Raw genomic sequence first — 20,647 nt, 5'->3', positions numbered from 1 at the left:
AGTTTTAAGAAAATTAAACATCACTCTTTGTATGTGAGTAAATATTGCACATTGTAAATTAGAATATACTGGTACTATCAGTACTTTATGAATAATTGTTATAAGAGATAAATTAATCACCCTAATATATGTTTCTTATTTTTTCTCATCAATTAATTCATTTATAATTAAAATTAAATAAAAGGAGTTAAGTGTACATATATATGAATTACAGTATATAATTTGATGTTGAGTTGCTATGAAGGAAACGAAACATCGTGAGGGAAATGAAGCCAACCATATACATAAACTCAATTTTCTAACTCTAGCTCGTTTATTAAATTATAAAAGCTACCATTCGAACTAATTATATAGTCTATATAAAAGGAACAAAAGTTCTATTACTAATTAGAATTCTTAGGGGAATATAATTATATCCAAACTTAACTTCAAATCCTAATTGAGAACGGCTGCAAATAAATTTAATCTCTTAAGTTGGTGTTTGGTTTCCTAGATAAAATAATACCAAGATATATTCTAGGATTTAGTTGTAAGATTATTTTAGTTGGAGGGAAGGGGGGTTACTGGTTAATTATCCCATGAATCCATGATTATCCATCTAGCATTGAGTTAAGAGATTAAATCTAATGAACCAAACACACTACATATTTAATCCTGAGATACAATCTTGCAAACCGAACACCTAAAGAGATATAATTTGACACAAACAAAATCACGGATATTAAATCCAACACTAGAATACAACCAACATATGAACTCTTATTGTAAGTCTTCATCTTCATCACAAGAGGCCTCACATCAAAATTGAGTACAGGTTATGATTCCAAAATATTTTTATTGAGACATCTAAATAGTGAGACTTGTGTATTAAGAATACGGTCAAAAGTTCATTTTTTACAGGCCCCATTTCTCCTACTAAATAAACAAAATAATAGTAGTAAGTTTGGTAAGAAATCTCAAGCTCCGATGCTGTATATCCTAGTGGTCACTTCAATAATATTCCCAACTATTGGCTTTTGATTGATTCCGGAAGAGTATCAGTATATCTACCTAGAGGTTAGTTCTTCATGTCCCCAACAAAATTCTCATAGCTCAAAATGTAAAGTACTCTACTTACTTGAATTCCTTTTCTTGAATGAGCAACATGAGTATTAATTACTATACTTACTTACTAGCACAGTATATGGATAAAAATCCCTTTAGTTTACACAATGATTTCTCAATAATGGTGATGTAGGGGGATGCTTTTTCATTACTGTACTAGCACTATTTCATGAGTTTGAATGAAATATGTGTAGTAGGTTATTAAGGTAGTGGAGTGAAGAGATTGGGCACAAGTCTCAATAGGAATTGTCCAAATTTGAAGTAGGAGTAAATTTGATACAGGATATCGTCATCATTCCTTCCAATTCCCAAACCCCAAAAAAGCGTTCAACAATTGCAGAAACCAAAGTTTCTAATAAGAGAGAGAGAGAGAGAGGGGAAAGAAATCTCGAAAGTCGGTCCCCAAGAATCACGTAAAGACTGCACACCATTAGCGGGAGGAGCCAAAGATGAACACAACAACTCGAACAATTTTCATGCACGCCATATCATATTATTAGCAATACCACCCATTCCAATTAATTTCCTTTTATACCAAAACAATATCTCTCTTAGCTAGGTTTTTCTTAATTAAGGACGTTTCTTTTTGCTGTTTCTCATGGGATGTAAAACAGATTAAATGAACTTTAATTATTACATAGTATAGTTAATAAAGTGTTTCATAAAACAAATAATAAATTAATAATATGTATATATATATGCATAAGTAGTTAGTATTTCATTGTGTAATTTATACATTAAGAAATAATATATAGATTGATTATTACTATATAAATACATGCAGATGTTCAGATAAGTACATCTGTCCATGTATGTGTAAAATACTCCTAAGAAGTTAGTAATAGATACATAAATTATGTCACATATATATTTTAGGCTTTACAGGGGTATAAGTACTCCATAGTACTGTCATTTATCAATTCAAAAATTAATCAAACTTGCTTTTGCATTAGCCATTTATTTAATTTAAAATTAAGAAGCAATAACTATTGGATATACAATTTGCTAATATTCAGCAAATTGGATATTCTGTCTTTTAGTATGCCATCAAATACATACACAAACGTCGTTACAACACATGGCAGATAATTATTAATTAGAGACAGCATATGATTAACAAGTTCAATGTCAAAATTGTGTATGACAACTTAACAAATAGGTCTCGACATAAATTGTTTTACTTTAATAAAGAAATTTGCATATGACATCAAAAGTTACACATTTATCACAAAATTTAAGCTGACAATTTATAAATTTTATATAATAAGATAATCATGAGATGACATCTTTCGAATGTGATAAGAGAGTGACTATAATTTCTATATTTTGGTAGAAAAGTGTATTTCTAAACTTTTTGTTAACTTCCTTTTGTCTACTTAAGAATAGTCACAAATTTAAAGTTTGAAAATATTTTCGCAGTGTAATTGCCACAGATTCACAACCAATCTCAGCTTTCCAGAAAGTGAAATGAGGCACGATTATATACTTTTATACTAGTATCTTGAAAATTTGGCGGCTAAATTGAAATGAAATTGGTTGTGTAGCTGGAAAGATAGGGGATAATACCCAATGTCTTAATTATATCTTACTCTCCACTTTCCTTTATTGACTGATAAATTTTGAGCGAGATGCAATCATGCAACATTGTGTACTATAGAGTACTAATGCACTTCTTAAGGAAATACCACTAAGTTAAATTATGATAGTTTGATTGTTGAAATTATACATATAGTTAATCTAGTGATATATTCAAGTTTAAACTTATGAGTATTGGAATAGAATAGGTGTAGGTAAAGTGATGAGTGAGGGTTGTTGTAGTACAAGGAGTTGTAGGCAAGGAATCTTTGGTAGTATTTCACTTTTGTAAGAATCAAGGCAAGCCCGCTGCTGCCTACCATTTTCGAATAAAGTTACTAATCTCATACTATCTCTCAACCCCACTCACCTCAACCTCTATATTAATCAAATATAGTATAAGTAGTAGATATAATATTGCTCCATCCCCTGTCTCTCTCTCTCTCTCTTTTTCCCACGTAGTAATATGTAGATTGATGGAGAGATTAATTAAGTAATGATGATATTAATATATGTTTTTAATTAGTATAATTGTATCAAATCCCAATCGACTAATTAAATTAATGCAAGAGTAGTATATTATTAAAATTGGGGCATTCATCTTTCTCTTCCAGCTGGAGATTGAATCCCAGAATATCCTTGCACTGATTTTGTGTAGAGTGAAGATTTGCAGCTTTATAACTTTTACAACGTTTCTTCTTATAAATATACAGAAAAAGGGATACAGTGTATATATAATTGCATTAAAGTGGAAGAAATTGATGAAATTATATTACTATAACATGCGTCCCCGGAATCTGATTCCGTCTTCGTTCCCACCAAAATTTGCCTGCCCCCACCTCTATTCTTTCTCCTTCAATATTTATCTGTGTTTAATTATTATAAATATACATAAAAGCTGCATTTCTTCTTCCCATCGAATCTATTTTTCACAATCTTAGATTCCCATGTACATATTATATACACTAATTCAATTTTGTACATGCTCCATATTTTAGGGTTTGGCGATTCAAACATACAAATTGAACGCCCATTTAGTTTGAATTATTGTGAAACGTCTTGCGCGACTGCTTTTAAATGGTAAAACTGAAAAGATTCTGATGATAACCCCAATAAATTTACATATCCAATTATATATTCACCCCTATGAATTTTCTTTGTTAATTGATACCAAAGCTTAATAAAGAAGATCAACTATAGTATTTTTATTTATCTGCTTTTTTGTCCCAAAACACACATGGATTCTATGGGGGCAAATAGCCTTATTTGGGTAACCATAGTTTTTTCCTCTTCATTTTTCATTGTTGATGTGCGCGCATATTCCTCATATTCAATTTGTGTGGTTTATACGTGTAGATTAAATTATAAGTATATTTCAGATTTTTATATTTTCTAAAGAATAATTATTTTTTGAATCTGAAGTTTGGGGGCGTGGACGAGTACTGTTTGGCGCAGAAACAATGGACGATTCCACTAGCTAGAAATACACACAACACACGCTCATCTTCTAAATTCATTCACCATATTCTGTCCTTTCCTCCTTTCATTCTCTCTATCTCTATCATAATCTTTTTTTGGTTGATTTTCTGTGTTGATAGTATTTAATCAAAGGCAAAAGCTATATAGACTTTGTTGAAAGGCACCCTATGTTGAAGAATCCTATGTTCAAACCTCTCATAATTTCTTTCCTATTAGTGAGCAAAATTTGAAATTAAGTATTTATAAAATATTTTTACTTTTTGCTATATATACATGCCTTCAAATTTATCCATATTTATAAAGAGAACAACCAAGATTATTTAAAAATAATAGATATAAAAGAAACGTATGCATACACAAAAACACATAGTGTATTGTTTTCCACACATGTAGTGTATTTAATGTCTATAATGTTTTACAAAATTAATTTAATAAATAATTTGAGACATTTGCCTTTTGTAGTGGGTTGTCGTTTTGTCCATCAAAAACAAAAAAATAGAGAATTGATTGGGGTATACATAATGTAATTGGTGCTCATTTTTATATCACAAGAAACGAGTGATAATGTATAGACCACTTATTGCTTAGTGGTTGGATTTGATTTGGTGGTCTTCCTCAATCACCATGCATGCATGCACCATTGCGTGAACAACCACTTTCGTTTCTTTTTCTGGAATACATCACAATTATCCATATTTTTATTCGGATAATTGTCACTTCACTTCTTAAAAATAATTGATACCATCTTTTCCTTGCAATATGGCTCTTGCTAGAGCATTATGGGATTTTTTATTTATAAATATTAATTACTAAGATGCATCTTCATTCGGATATAAATTTGTTAATCTACCAACCCTGTTATTCGGCTGTTAAGAAATACAAAAAGGCAATTATATATATATCCCTTTATTTTGGTTGGGGACTTAGGTCATTGCCTTAGGATGTGTATTCTTCAACCCTATTTTTGATTTTATGTTGATTTGGTTGGTGGGTTAATTTATGCCTCAATTATTTATCAATTTTTATTATTGTAAGAAAAAAGAGAATGAAGTCACTTTTTTCACAGGGTTTTCCTTGAGAGATGACCTATGTTGAGATTGTAATTGATACTCCTATTAGATAGTTAATTTAACGGTAGTGCTCCACCACACCTGTTATACCTCTTTGTTTTTGTTTTCTCTCTTAAATAGAAACGAGGAATTTTTATTTTTATTTAGATATCTATTGTATTTTTATTTTTATGTTTTGAAAGGGAGGCGAGCTAGCTATTAGGAAAACATTGATTTCTCCCTTTTTCCTTTTGCATTTCTATCTGCTTTGTGCAAGTGGTGACGTTGTAATTGGATAGGACTGATCATATCATATATACATAAATTAGATTCTTTTTTGGTCCAGGAAAAAGAGGAAAGTTTGAAATGTCAATTTATTGAGGGAATCAAATTTTAGATCTTAATATAAATAATGGAGTGGAAACTTAGCCATACGAAACTATGATTGAAGTCACGGCACTAATTGTCAAGTAAAGCACGTTAATATTTTCTTTGAGTATATAGAATATTTCCTAGACACTTCCATTGTAATTATACTTACAACTTGTATGTGTATGTAAGGTTAAAAAAGCATATATGCATGGGAAAGACAAAGAAAAAGCAACAAAGCCCATTGTTTCGTTCTTTGTCGGAGAACCATGCTAATTAGTCTATTAATAATCAAAGCAAATAAGACAAATAATCTCCTTTGTTACAAATTACAAGTTCACAAAACAAATTATAGTAAGTACTCCTACTATATATATTTCTTTTACACCAAATTAAACTTGGTAATTGGTGGGCATGTATAAAAACACTGCACGCATATATTTTAATATATATCCTCACGAAAATTCCAATATATATACCCTAGTATTTCCCATGTTGATTGGGTAAGACGCAATTTTAACAAAACAGTGATTTAATTTTTTAAAAAAAAGATTTGAAGGGTGAGACGCAATTCTGGGAAATTAGTAGCGCAAGATGAGATTCCTATGATGAATAAGTGCAACTTTATGAAATGATATCGATGAGCACTGACGATTAAATAAAATTAGCAATCGAGAATCGTGGGAAGGAATAGCGATTTTGATATATGGGCTTTCCTTAACAACAAAGGACGACAGACGCCACACCTTTTTTGACAAATCATTTTCAGGTGGTAAAGTGTAGATTACTTTCATTACTCAACGACACCTAACCTAATATATATACTTACCAAATCAAGTAAGCTTGTTTCTCTTCCTTCTTCGTTAAGTCCAAATTCAAACTTTTATTTTCGAATTCTAACCTAAATATTTTCAATTCTTTCATTTATATTAATTGAGTTTGATTTCATTTGTATATTGAAATTTATTTAATTAGGTTTTTTAATCTTCATCAAGAACCTTTGTTTAAAAATATAAAAATCTTAGTAAGTCATACTAGACCCTTATGAGATGGAGTATTTTGTTTTTCGGTTTTAGTCCCCATAGTCGCATGAGTGGGGCTCAAATTTGCATAGTATATAGTATAATATTTAGGGACAAAATTCTCCACAACAACTCCGATCCCTTAATTAGATGCTCCATTCTTGGAGTGATTAGAGAGTGTATATTATATATTTATATATCATCCTTTTGATATTCCGACATACTCCATTTAAATATAACTTAACCTGGGACACTGATTTTTAATGTTTGGTAGTTTCAAACTTTGTGTTCTTACTAGCAAACTCATTCAATTTACTAATTTCTGAACTTAAGGATTAAAAGTGAAAATCTAACCATAACATTTTGCAACTGGGCCAGAAAACCTAATATATTCTTCAGTCTCTTTTACACAAAAAAAAAAAAAAAAACACACACACACTCAAAATATCATTTATTTGTGGTGCGGCATGAAGAAGTTTTATTGTTAATTCCATGTAGTTCTAAAATTTTTAATAAGTGGAATGCCATCGTTCATTCCATTTTTAGCGAAATTTTAGTGGTTCGGACATATATTGCCACGTAATTTGTTTATCCAATCATATTGGTAGAAAGAGGAAAAAATAAGGATCAGAAGAGAAAGATGTATTTATACAATTATACTATCTTCGTCCTTTAAATATAAAAACTATTTCCATGTTGGTTTGTCCCTTAAAATTAGAAAATTTCTATTTTAGGAAAAAAAAATCTCTAAAGTAGTGGCCTTTTCCACTAACAATACTTCAATAATTTTTTTATTCCTTCCTCTTTTACTAAAACTTGTATCATTTTTAAAAATTTCTATTTTTAAAATAAAGACAATTGGATAGACTACACTAATTTTTAATTCCTTAATTTTATCGTGGTTAAATTGTTAAATTGAAAATACAGTATCATTGGAATTATTGAGATATTTTCTGTATATTTTTATACAATAAAATATATAGAATGGCTTAGGTGAAATTCCATTTCTTCGTAAGAAAATTTGTTGCGTCTCCAAACCAAAAAAAAATATGTTATTTTCAGAAGGTTTACCAACAACGAAAAATAAAATCCAAAAAACAAGAGATTTATATGCCCCTCTTCGTGTTAACCTAAACATTCAAGATATTTTTGCTCAACAAATAGTAATTGCATATATCAATATGATAAATTCTCTGGGCCGCCGAATACGTTTGGACTTGTTCCGAGCCCAATATTTTTAATAGTCTTTACCCAATGTAAATTGATACCCAGATGTTACTGTATCCGTTTGTGAAGGGACATCCGAGCAAAAGAATTAATGACTGAAGAAATTTAATTATTATTTCCATATTTTTCTCAATTTCATATGTTTTCTTTAAATTTGTTGTTCACCTCTTGCGCATCGTTCTTTACCGACTCTCGTTATCATGTTAAATTCTATCAATTGATGCTTTCATCTAACTTATAGGTTACACTCGTAGAGGGTTGTATCCCTCAATGTGCACTACATTGACAATAATTGTTTACTCATTGTTTAAGTACAAATAAAAAATTCAATTGCAAATTATATTTTGCGTGATGCAAACAACACACATACCTTTAAAAAAAGAAAAAAACAACAACATACATTGCACCGATCACATTAACTAGAACCATCTAAGATGATTTGAGTTTTATAAGAGAACTAATCAAAGATTACCGAAATAATACGATTCCTTACGGAGAAAAAGCAACACAGAGTCTATAAAGATTAATCAAACGAATAAAATCAACTGTTAAGTTAGAAGTTTTAAGGTAAATTCATTCCTTTTGCTTAGTTAGTGAGGTTTGTGTTTAATTTGATTCAAAATTTACAGTTAGAATATGTTTGAAAATGCCCTTCCTAGTCCCCAAACACTCAAAATTGAAAACATGTAATCAATTGGATATTCGGTACTGATAGCTAGAGTAGCCTGATATTTGGAACACCTACATTTTATTATCTGATTTTGCACCAAATTTGTAAATATGTGTATTGGGTCGGATATGTGTATACCTGATATCCATGATCTCTTTTTCTCCGTATCACTAAATTTAATCGTGGCCAGAATATAGATCATGGTTAAATATACTCCATGTATCGATTTCATCCTTGCATGACCTGCTTATTTTATTATATATTTCATCACTTTAAATACTTGTACATTATTTAAAAATCAATTTTGGTTGAATAAAGATAAACTACCAATCCGGTATTATATGAAATTGCGCCTTATTCGATTAACACAAATGAATAAACAAATTAACAGTGATTAGGCCATCTCCAATCATTTATGTCAAACCCAAACTCATTTTTGAGTATACGTCACACCAAAAAAGTAGTTTTACTGCAACCATTTACATCATATTTAAGTTTACACCATTTTTTAGTATTCGTCTAACAAAATTTTGGAATAAACACCATATTTGGTGTTATTCTATTGAAAAACTCAAAAATGGGTTTGAGTTTGGTGTACGGTTGGAGAACTTATCTACACCAAAAATGAGTTTTGGTGCATAATTGGAGATGGTCTTAATAACCCATTTGAATCTGAAAATTCCGGATTTGTAGAAACACTAATTAGTAATTAGAGTTTACATTGATATACGTAGGTGATAGTGAATTCACAAAGTTAGAATTTTGAAAGAGAAGAAGAGGCTAATCATGAATTATGGAGTTGATAAAAAAGAAATGAAGAAAAAGAGAATACAAATTGATTGGCTTTAAACCGAAAGTCCGTATAATTTTGGGAGCATGTCCAGAGCTGCCCGAAACCGCATCTAAAGCGCACGGAATAGGTGCCCGCGGGCAGCCCAAACTCCAACACCTCCACTCCACCACTATCATCAATCACACATTCACCCCCCCACAGCGCCACCACCACGCCGCCCTTCCTCCGCCGTGGTGGCTGGCGAAAATGGGGCAGGGACTCAGCTGCAGGGAGCTCGAGGACACTGAGCTGTTCAACGCAGTTCAGAACGGAGACATTGACACTGTCGAAGCGCTGGCCGCGGAAGCCCCAAATCTCTTGACGATCAGAACCCTTCACGGCCGGCTCTCCGCGCTCCACGTGGCAGCTGCCAATGGCCACCTCGAGGTGTGCTTCTCTTTCATTTTTGCTGCTTTGTTTCGATTTGATTCGTATCGTATGAATTGTGCGCTTTTTCTCTTAGGTTCTTTCTATGCTTTTAGATCGCTTCGGGAATCCAGATATCTTGAATCGCCACAAACAGGTCTGATATCGTTTTTCACAACTTTTGTTTTTCTGATCAGTGTCATTTTAATAGATTCGTATGTTGTTGTTTGCTTAGACTCCATTGATGTTAGCTGCGATTCATGGCAAGTTCTCCTGCGTGGAAAGGCTTATTCAAGCAGGAGCTAATGTATGACAGTTTTCCTTTCTGTTTTGTGTTTTTTCCTACTTTTATTGAAAATATGCCTTTTAATTTGATGATGGATTTTGCAGGTATTATTGTTTGATACATTACATGGGAGAACATGTTTGCATTATGCAGCTTATTATGGTCACTCAGATTGCCTCCAATTGATTCTTTCTGCTGCCAACTCCACCCCAGTTTCTCAATCTTGGTAACTCCCTGTTTCTCATTGATTTTCTCTTGAATTTCTACTTCTTTTTTTCTTTTTTTGTGTGTTTGTTTCATCAGCTTATTCATTTCATTCGATTGTTTAGGGGATTTTCAAGATTTGTTAATGTGAGAGACGGCAGTGGTGCAACCCCATTGCATTTAGCTGCCCGGCAAAAGCGCACAGATTGTGTTCACATTCTACTAAGCAGTGGAGCTCTCGTCTGTGCTTCTACCGGTGGATATAGGTATCACTGTCTCATTTTTACTAGCATTTGTTTTGAGTGATTTGGTTGAAATGACTGATGTAGTTGCAGCTATCCTGGTAGCACGCCTCTGCATCTGGCTGCTCGCGGAGGCTCATTGGACTGTGTTCGTGAATTGCTTGCCCGCGGTGCTGATAGACTTCAAAGAGATTCATCCGGGTGAGGAACCTAAATCCTTCACTATGAAATGCAAATAATTGTTTATATGCGAGTTGCTATTGCTGTTGAATAGAACGGCTTCAACTGTAACCCGTAGTTTAATCTTACATTGCCCTCCGTCTCACTGCCATACAGTTTAACCACAACCAACTCATTTCCTTTGTGGCCGTGCAATTGATACACACATTACGTTCTATCTATATCCTGCTGGTTTTTTCTAAGTGAAAGCTCAATTAAATGTTATGGTGTCTCTGCAGGAGAATACCTTACATGGTTGCTGTCAAGCACAAACATGACGCGTGTGCTGCTTTGTTGAACCCTTTGGCACCAGAGCCTCTAACTTGGCCATCACCGTTGAAGTTCATTAGTGAGCTCAATCCTGATGCAAAATCCTTGCTAGAGAAAGCCCTGATCGAAGCCAACAAAAAGAGAGAAAAGGCCATCTTGACGGAAACACCTTGTACTACTCCACAACTCCCATATTCCGGTGGAGTTGACGATGAATCTGAGGTAAAATAAGATGAGTAAACATGGTACCTGTGCAACTTCATAAATGGCTTGTTAAGATGAGAAAAAAATTAACACTTTTAAGAGAAACTGAAGGCATAAAAAGATTTAAGCAAAAAGCATATAAAGACACGTTGCACTTAAATGTACACGAGAGATGTATTTCTTCTAAACACAATGGAGAGATGATACAGCTGAGTCTAAATCACCATATTTGTCTGTGTTGATGTTGTGTCCACTTGTATGTTGTTTAGATGATGTTTGAGTTAAGTGTTTGTCATACAATGCAGGGTGGAGATGCGGAGCTATGCTGCATTTGCTTCGAGCAGGTGTGTACAATCGAGGTGCAAAACTGCAGTCATGAAATGTGTGCTCATTGCATTCTAGCCCTTTGCTGTCACAGCAAACCCAATTCCTCTTCCAAGATTCCAGTCTGCCCCTTCTGCCGAAGCACCATCACTCGACTAGCTGTTGCCAAGACCAAAGTCGACACCAAAACAGAGTTGGAGCCGGCTCCTGCAAAGCCAAGAACAAGAATATCACTTAATCTTGGTGAAGGGAGCAGCAGCTTCAAGAGCTTGTCGTCACTCAGCTCGTTTGGGAGGTTAGGGCGCAGCTCCGGGAAGGTCGTTGCAGAGTGCGACCACGAGATGGTTAAGGCGTGATATCGGCTTCCATTGACTCCAACGTGTTGAGGGCTTAATATAAATTCTTTTTGTACGGATATCAGACGGCGTGATTTGAAGATGAAATGGAACATTTTCTACTGAACTTGGTTCAAAGTGCAAATGAGATTTCATCTCCATTTTAGAAAACTAAATCATGGATTCAGTTGAAAGTCTAAGACATACGATTAGGCCATCAATTTCATTACACAGATATCTTAAGGCGGGCAACAACTGTTTATGACTAATTCAATTCGTCCAAGTTGAAGCGAGTCTCTGAATAGTATTTCATCTAAATGGGAAAATGAATATCTGAATTTGCCTTCCGTCTCCTTTTTGGCATAGATATTTTCAAGCATCTTATTTGTTTCAACTGTCAAATACTGAATTTTGAACTTCAACAACCTGCTTGAAATGACTAATCGTGTGAAATGTTCGAATGGAACAAAAAGAAAATCTAAAAGATGCTTGAAAAGTTCCGACAATGTTTTCATAAATTACTGAGGTGAGAGAGGGTAGATCCGTGAGATCTGCCTTTTATTTTATTTTATAGAAATTTCACTGAAAGGCCACAATTAAATTTGGAGGCTGCAATTGCATCTCGCCTAAGTTTGTGATGCCAAATATAGTACTAATAATAGTTTACATCTTATAGACTATAGTCATATGCCTATTAAACTTCCTTTTTCTTAGAAAGTCAATTGTCTTTTTAACAAGTTCCGCATGCAAAGAATTGTAAGTTGACTATGGAGTCTTATATAGATTATTTGAGTAAAAGTATTGAGATGTGGCCTTATTCTCACTTTTATTTTACTTTCTCTCTATATTAGTTATGGAGTATAATTATTCTAAAATGAGAGTAAAAAAATAAAATAATCGAACTACTTGAAACAGAGGGAGTATCAATTGAGACCTACGTTACGTTGGTGTGCCCTATGTATGTAACATTTCTTCTATTTAAACTTTTGTTGTGATAACTGAAAATCTGATTGAATTAAGGTGGGTATAGGAGTTTGCCTTAGATAATTTTCTTGCATTAGTTGTCATTTTAATTAAAGAAAAAAAGTGAAAAATAGTAACATGTTAGAATTATGCTTGGTCATCGTAGTTTGATCAGATCGTACAAATATCATAAGTTTTAATTTTATGATTGGTATAGGATCGATCTACGTTCCTATTAGATAATCATAGTATATCCTCTTTGCCTAAACCAATTTCTAGTGAGTGAGAAATAATAAATTAAAATTTATAATTTGTAAATACTAATTAGTGGAAACTTCTTTTTTGGTCCACGAACTTTGCCAAAGTATCATTTTAGGTCCGTAAACTTTGAAAATATCATTTGAGGTCCATCAACTATGAGATAATATCATTTGAAGTACTCTTTTACTTTTTCCAAGTTTTTCTAGACGAAAATACCCTCAATACCTTAAAGGGTATATATTTTTAATAGAGGGAACATCTTTTTTAGTCCACGAACTTTGCCAAAGTATCATTTTAGGTTCGTGAACTTTGAAAATATCATTTCAGGTCCATCAACTATGGGTTAATATCATTTGAAGTACTTTTTTACTATTTCTAAGTTTTTCTGGACGAAAATACCCTCGATACCTTAAAGGATATATATTTTTAATAAACTTATCATATACTCATATTTTTTATAAATATCTTTACAATATATTTTTGACGAATTTTCTAAATATAATTTGACCTTCAATATTATCACTTAATTATTTGACAAGTAAAATTGCTTCTTCAATTTTTATATTAAAGAATTTTAAAATTGAATAAAGAACTTTTCTTTAATAATAAAAAAATTTAATAAGGATCTTTTCTTGCATGTCACTTAATTACAAAATTAAGTGATAATATTGAAGGTCAAATTATATTTTAAAAATTCATCAAAAATATATAGTAAAGATATTTATAAAAAATAAGAGTATAGGATAAGTTTATTAAAAATATATACCCTTTAAGGTATCAAGGGTATTTTTGTCCAAAAAAACTTGGAAATAGTTAAAAAGTACTTCAAATGATATTAACCCATAGTTGATGGACCTGAAATGATATTTTCAAAGTTCACGGACCTAAAATGATACTTTGGCAAAGTTCGTGGACCAAAAAAGGTGTTCCCTCTTTTTAATAAACTTATCATATACTCATATTTTTTATAAATATCTTTACAATATATTTTTGACGATTTTTCTAAATATAATTTTATCATATTGTGACATGCAAGTTAAATTGCTTCTTCAATTATTTATATTAAAGAATTTTAAAATTGAATATAGAACTTCTTTAATAATAAAAAAATTGAATAAGGATTATTTCTTGCATGTCACAAAATTAAGTGATAATATTGAAGGTCAAATTATATTTAGAAAATTCATCAAAAATATATAGTAAAGATATTTATAAAAAATATGAGTATATCAAAAGTTTATTAAAAATATATACCCTTAAAAATATTGAGGGTATTTTCGACCAAAAAAACTTGGAAATAGTAAAAAAGTACTTCAAATGATATTACTCCATAATTGATGGACCTCAAATGATATTTTCAAAGTTCACGGACCTAAAATGATACTTTGGCAAAGTTCGTGGACCAAAAATGATGTTCCCTCTACTAATTAATGTGTTAATTAACCTCATTGATAAATGAGCCTTTATTAAGAGCATTAGCAATGATTGGGCCCTCTTAGAGGATCCTTCTCCTTTTTTTTATTGTTTTCACGTCATCATTCTATCAAATAGTCTATCTCCCTGCAATGGAAGAGCCCTCCCAGAGGTTCTATCCTTTTCCATTTCATTTCCACATCATTACTATTATTTTGTTTTAATTTTTTGGCACTTCTATATTTAATATGTTATCAAATTAAATAAATTTGAATGCAAAAATATTACTCCCTCCATCCCGCTTTAGGAGTCCCGGTTAGTTTTGCACACTCATTTTATAAAAATCATAATAAATAGTCTAAGTGGAGAAACGGTAAAGTAAGAGAGAGAATAATGTAGACATGAGTTTTCTCTACATTATTCCCTCTCTTAATTTACGATTTCTCCACTTTAACTATTTATTACGATTTTTACAAAACGGGTGTGCAAAAGTGACCGAGTGGGACGAAGGGAGTAATACGCAAATCTTCATTGTATTACAATATTGGAAAAAAGAATACAACGAGATGCAAATTTAAATAAGAATATTATGGAGTATATACAGTGTATAAATTATGGACTAAAAAAAATATGTGCAGGGCTGATGATAGGCCCCCCTTCTTCCACAATGGAAGGCCTATCCTATCATCGGCCATCACTCATATACATATATCGGCCATGGCCGATACATCGGCCAAAAGGGAGAGAGAAGCAATAGCCTTTCTTAGGCCCTTTCCCTGCGATGGTTGGCCGATGGGGGCCGATCGGGAAGGCTTCTCCATCGGCCAACCATTGTGAATGCTCTAATGAAGTAAGTTTTAACATACTTCATCGCGACATAATAATTATATACACAAGTGACGAGTTTGCACGCGCGCGCCGCTGCCTCAGCTTCGCCCCGTGTCAGGTGTTGTGGACTTAGACCCTGACAATTGATCTTCGGATTTGGTTCGGATTCAACTTATTCATTTTGGAATGCTGCACTATGCCTATAAATGGGATAGTCATTCCATGCATTCTATATACCACGTTGTGCATAATACAACATACAAAGCTCTACATCCATTCCATAGTCAAAGTTATGTCCTCGCTTTATCCAGCTAGCCAAAGCTCGTTCGGTCAGTAGTGAATGAGACGAAGTATTTTATTTTTGGAGATGATTTTCCTGAATTGAGAGCACTATCTGGATTTATCTCATCTCATGGATAGGAGCCTTCTTCGACTAGAGTGTTGAGTACAAACTCATCTCACATCAAGAGTTTGAGGGAAGTTAGAAGGTGTATATAATTCATGTCCAATTCTAATAAGTTTGAGGCCTTTTGGGAGTGACCCAAAAACAAAACGGACAATATCAAATATTGTTGCAGTCGACAATCCAAACATAGACCCTTCACGATTTTTTGTTTATGTGTACTCTCTCTCCTTCTATTAAACCGCATTACGCCCGTCAAGTTGTTTTTGTACCCAGTTTTCAACATATTGTATATTGCCTATTATGTGATCTCTTAGTTAATGCAATGTCAGATCGTGTATTATATTTCATCAATGCCAGAAAAGGACAGCAGCAATTAATCCTGGAAAAACAAGGGCTCACACGTGAAGGTACAAGAAGATGAATCTCAAACAAGACATGGCCATTAATAATGAAGGTAGCGTGGCGTGCCTTCCCATTTTGACCTTTAAAATCCAAGTTTAATGAAGCAACTTCAATGTGACTACTGCTCTTATTTCAATGAGCTCCAAACACCAATACTAACTCCAAGAAAAGAATATTCAAATTATATCTCATAACCATTTAAAAAAAAAGAAAGAAACTAGTCAATTTGATGATGAATGAGCGCATAAACACGAGAGAAGTAAGGGAGGGGCATGATCGTGCGATAGCAAGTCCCTAGCGAAGGGCGAGGGCGGTCGAGGAGGAGCAACGTGCCCGCCTACGAACAAGGGGTTGTGATTGGAGATTTGCGAGAAATCATCGACTCCTTGAGCAGCAGCAGCAGTCCTCTCTGCTTGGAGCAGGTGGGCGAGGGACGGTGCGTTGCTCATGCTCACTGCATCGGTACTCAGCCTCGAGCACAGCGACAGGAACCATGTCCGCGTCTTCTTGCTCCTCGCGGCCTGGTCGGGAGCTCGCCCCCGCCTTGATCTCCGCGACAGCTCTAGGATGCTCGAGATCCCAATCAGGCTCCCTAGAGTGATGCTCTTGTCATGAAAGAATGAACCTGTTGACTATATCAATCTTGTTTCTGTTAGAAAATAGTGTAATGCAGAAAATAAATGACTAATACAACAAAAATTAATTAAGACTGGAAAAACGTTATGCTTGGATTTTCCATCAGTTTCATTTAGATACATATTTTTCATCTTCAATTTAATCAAGAATCATCACCTACCACAAACAATTGCCAATCATCAAGCTCAAATTTTTAATCATTCTCCTGTGTTCACGATTTTCATGGTTATTGACCACACATAAAATAGGCCAATTTTTTTTTATGGAAGCATCAATATCACACATAGACAATGTAGGCATCTTTGGTTATTGGATTGAGATTTCTCAAAGTGAAGATTGGAAACATAGATTAGTCAAAGACAGAAAGAAGAAGGGGCATGTGAAAGGGAGTAAAGTAGTTTCACACTGCCTAACTCAGTCTGACAAGTTATAAAATAGTAGCCACTTTTCAGAAAAATGTTAAAATTAATAAAGTGAAGATCTTGACTAATTAAGATTCCTAGACGCTCCCTCAATCCCAGTTATCATTGAAATTATTACTATCATTTCCAAATACAAGAAAATAATTAAATGAATGGAAAGTAGTAGTATAAATAAACCTGAGTGTCAAGATCAGAAGAGAAATCATCGGAGGAGATAGGGGAAGAGGTGAGCAAAGTGTTGAAGGAGAGAGAGGCATTGAGATCACGGTTCCTCTCCAGCCCAACTCTCACGTTCAGCGGCTGCAGCCCCAGCGGCCACCCTTCTTCCTGCTCATATATATATATATATATATACACATAAATGTATCTACAATACACACACCGAAGAAGAATGAGAATGTGAGTTGAGTATAAACCTGTTGTTGAGGTTGAGCCATTAATCGGTGGATTCAAGTGTAGAAGAAGAGGAGTTAGGGTTTTAAATTTTAATATAAGGAGGAACTAGGAAGAGAGAGACATTGAGATGAGCAGAAGCTAGCTAGCTGCTGTTGGGAATTACTATGAATATATCTATCACTTTCTTCTGTGGGCATTACCATAACCATAACCCAACCGCACCGCCTTGCCTTGCCTTCTCTAATATTGTTGTCTTTATAGGAATACTTTACTTTTTTTTCTCGGTTTCTAGATTCCCAAACTTATCACACATTTTTTTATTTGGCTGATACAAAGTTTAAATAATAATAATAAAAAAAATTTAAAGGAAATTACAAGCGTAAATTACCAGACAATTTTATATTATAACATAGTAAATTATAAAAGGTGAAAATAGCAATTTTATTTCCCTCGACAAAAGCTTTGCTAGATTAGAATAGAAAAAAGTAAAGAAAAAGGGCGTAATTAAGGTGCCACCTAATTTTCATATGATTGTAGTTAGTAATTTCCTAAAGATAAGGCAAGATGTCGGATTTGGAATATGGGCTGGGGTGTAATCATAATCAAGTTTTACGAAAATTTTCGATTCCACTTCAATCCGAAATAAGGGTCAACACACTTTTGGGTTAACTTCATTTTAGGGTCCACAATCATTACCACTTCTTCAATTTCGATGAATTAAGTAACATTTTTAACATAATTGAATCTAATCACTTTTGCAAATTTTTTTAAGGATATTCAGTTCAGTGACTAAGATTTCCCAACTTTACTTATATTTTATTGTTCGCACACTAGGTAGTAGGAGAATAGTAATAACATCAGCGTTTTTAAGAGTGGAAAAAATATTAAAATATCAAAATATTGAAGTATACCGTGATTTTCAATAATATCTTACTGAAAGATTTTGTTATAATAACGGTAGGGATTTTTCATACCAAATTTCAATGTATACTGTAAATTACGATATAGTGTACCAAAATTTAGGGTATACCATATTTATACCGGCATCAGTATATGTAGTAAAAACAATATAGTATATCATAATCTACTTTTTTTTTTTATTTGTCACAATCAACGTGACCCATTACTTGAAATAAAAACATATTTATCTCTATCTTATTTTATCTCTTACTTTATTCTTTCTATTTAATACATAAAATAAAGCTGCATAAAATTTCATAATACTCAAGAAAGGAGTCATTTTCCTTGAGACGGAGGGAGTATATTTTAAAGAAAATGTTATCAAATTTATCATACATATTTTAAAGAAAATTTTATCAAATTCATGATACATATTTGATCGTTTATTAATTTATGTCTACTTTAAAAGTTAACAAATTTAAAAACTTCTTTAACTTTTCGTCTCCGTAAATAGAAATAATAGGATACATTACCAAATTTTTAGTAGCACTAAGTCCAAATTTTGAATAGCGATTGAATCATCACCGTAAAAAATCAAGTACTATGAATAAAGAGCCAATACAAATACATATGTGACCATGATCTTTCCAGTTTCAGTATGGAAAGTGCAAATGGATGACGTTAGATAGATAACAATTCTCCAATTTAGAGAAAATATCCAAAAAGGACTAACAATTGGAGATGCAATGGTACAATATCTGAAAAAATGAAATTTTATTTATCTGCGTATGCATACACACTTGCTTTTTGTGATAATCCATCTAATGAAACTCAAATAAGTGAAGGCAAAGGCCGAAAAAAGGAAACAAAATGTCGATGGATTAGTGACAAAAATGCCATCCTAGAAGGATGTGGCAGATAAGCAGCCCCATTGCCAGTAGTTTGGTCTGGCTAAAAGATTCCCTTCGCCAAAACCAAATTAACTAACCTATCTGTTTTTGCAATGTATAAACAAAATTACAAGGCATCATCAAGCATACAAATTTCTATTGGTAACGACAATGGGCGAATATTTTATGGTGTGGATAAGAAGTTGTGTTAGTTTAGGTCTAGGATCTGCGATCAGCCTATATGGACAAATCGGGAAAACTGTGCACTTCTGCTTATTTTACTACAATTACACTGTGCGTCTAATTATAGAAACGTACTCGCCCTCACATGAGTGAATATATAATCCATCCATCCCTTAAAAAAGATTAGAATTTGAGAATGATAGAGTTTTAATGGATATTAAAATATAGCACGAATGAAAAGAAAAAAAAAATGAAGTGAGAAAAATAATTGAAGTACTGTTAATGACGATTGGACTCATCTCATAAGAAAATTTATTTTTAGCAAAAATAAAAGTGGCCTAATTATAGAGGACAGAGAAAGTATCAAATTATTTAATTTTGATATAATGCTTGTCTTTACATATACTCATGTTGGAGTATCAAACTATATGGAACTAGGGGCTCATTCAAAAGAAAAACTTACTAAAAATAAAAGTGAATTAATTTAAGGGGAAAATGGCAAAAGTGGACTATGGAGTATTTAATTTTGAAATAATCTTTGTCTTTAATATATGGAGTATAATGGTGGAGAGTACCTAGTTTGAGCTCATCGTCTTACTGAAACCTTACATGCTTAAATAATTGCATGTGTAAGATTTATTGAGCAGAGCATCCACATGTGCATTACATGGGAATAGCAAGAACCAGAATTAAGTCGGAATGACCAAGAAAAAATGAATTTGAAAGAGACATGCATCATAACTCCATTGCACAAAGATCGAAGTTTAACGTAGTTGTAGTCTCTAGTGTCGGTGTGATTCATGGAGTATTTCTTGAGTAGTAACTATTGTTTAGAAAAACAAATAAAAAAGGAATGCAGGCAGCTCTATAATAAGTATTAACTTAATTTTCGAAAAAGTCATATGTACATATATAGGTGGGGCTGGGATGTTCCATCGACCATCATCACAAGTCACAAATCACAAAAGCTTTATTGGTACTGCACTTTATAACCATGAAATCACACAAAGATGCTGCTTTAGTCAAGCGGACACACAGATACCATACCCAAGCTCTGGTTTTAAAATAGTCAGTATTAATTCAAAGATTCAATTTGTTACGAGGGTCCAGTTATCTTATCTTTACTGAATAAATTAAGTTTTCACTCACAACATCAAATAATGCATCTGC

General features: G+C 33.0%; 2 protein-coding genes across 4 annotated transcripts; one reads left to right on the top strand and one right to left on the bottom strand.

Annotated features, from left to right (window-relative positions):
- Positions 1-9,367: 9,367 nt before the first annotated feature.
- LOC125218274 (putative E3 ubiquitin-protein ligase XBAT31) lies at positions 9,368-11,953 on the top strand. 3 transcript variants are annotated; one of them, XM_048119912.1, is made up of 8 exons: positions 9,368-9,714; positions 9,791-9,850; positions 9,929-10,000; positions 10,084-10,205; positions 10,309-10,449; positions 10,531-10,626; positions 10,884-11,136; positions 11,424-11,953. In XM_048119912.1, exons 1-8 carry the CDS (start codon positions 9,535-9,537, stop codon positions 11,796-11,798), a joined length of 1,299 nt encoding a protein of 432 aa, XP_047975869.1. In that variant the 5' UTR covers positions 9,368-9,534; the 3' UTR covers positions 11,799-11,953. The 3 variants fall into 3 exon arrangements, with proteins under 3 accessions (XP_047975869.1, XP_047975867.1, XP_047975868.1); XM_048119910.1 differs by having other exon boundaries at positions 10,513-10,626; XM_048119911.1 differs by having other exon boundaries at positions 9,369-9,714; positions 10,519-10,626.
- Positions 11,954-16,066: 4,113 nt separating this feature from the next.
- Positions 16,067-17,732, bottom strand: LOC125219843. Its single transcript, XM_048121921.1, has 3 exons — positions 17,525-17,732; positions 17,286-17,435; positions 16,067-16,682 (listed from the first exon to the last, which is right to left on the bottom strand). Exons 1-3 carry the CDS (start codon positions 17,543-17,545, stop codon positions 16,272-16,274), a joined length of 582 nt encoding a protein of 193 aa, XP_047977878.1. The 5' UTR covers positions 17,546-17,732; the 3' UTR covers positions 16,067-16,271.
- Between the last annotated feature and the right edge of the window lie 2,915 nt (positions 17,733-20,647).

The sequence above is a fragment of the Salvia hispanica genome, chromosome 4, assembly GCF_023119035.1.
Source record: "Salvia hispanica cultivar TCC Black 2014 chromosome 4, UniMelb_Shisp_WGS_1.0, whole genome shotgun sequence".
Taxonomy (NCBI): domain Eukaryota; kingdom Viridiplantae; phylum Streptophyta; class Magnoliopsida; order Lamiales; family Lamiaceae; genus Salvia; species Salvia hispanica.
The sequence above is the reverse complement of the archived record's forward strand: the minus strand, read 5'-3'. Positions and strand labels throughout refer to the sequence as shown.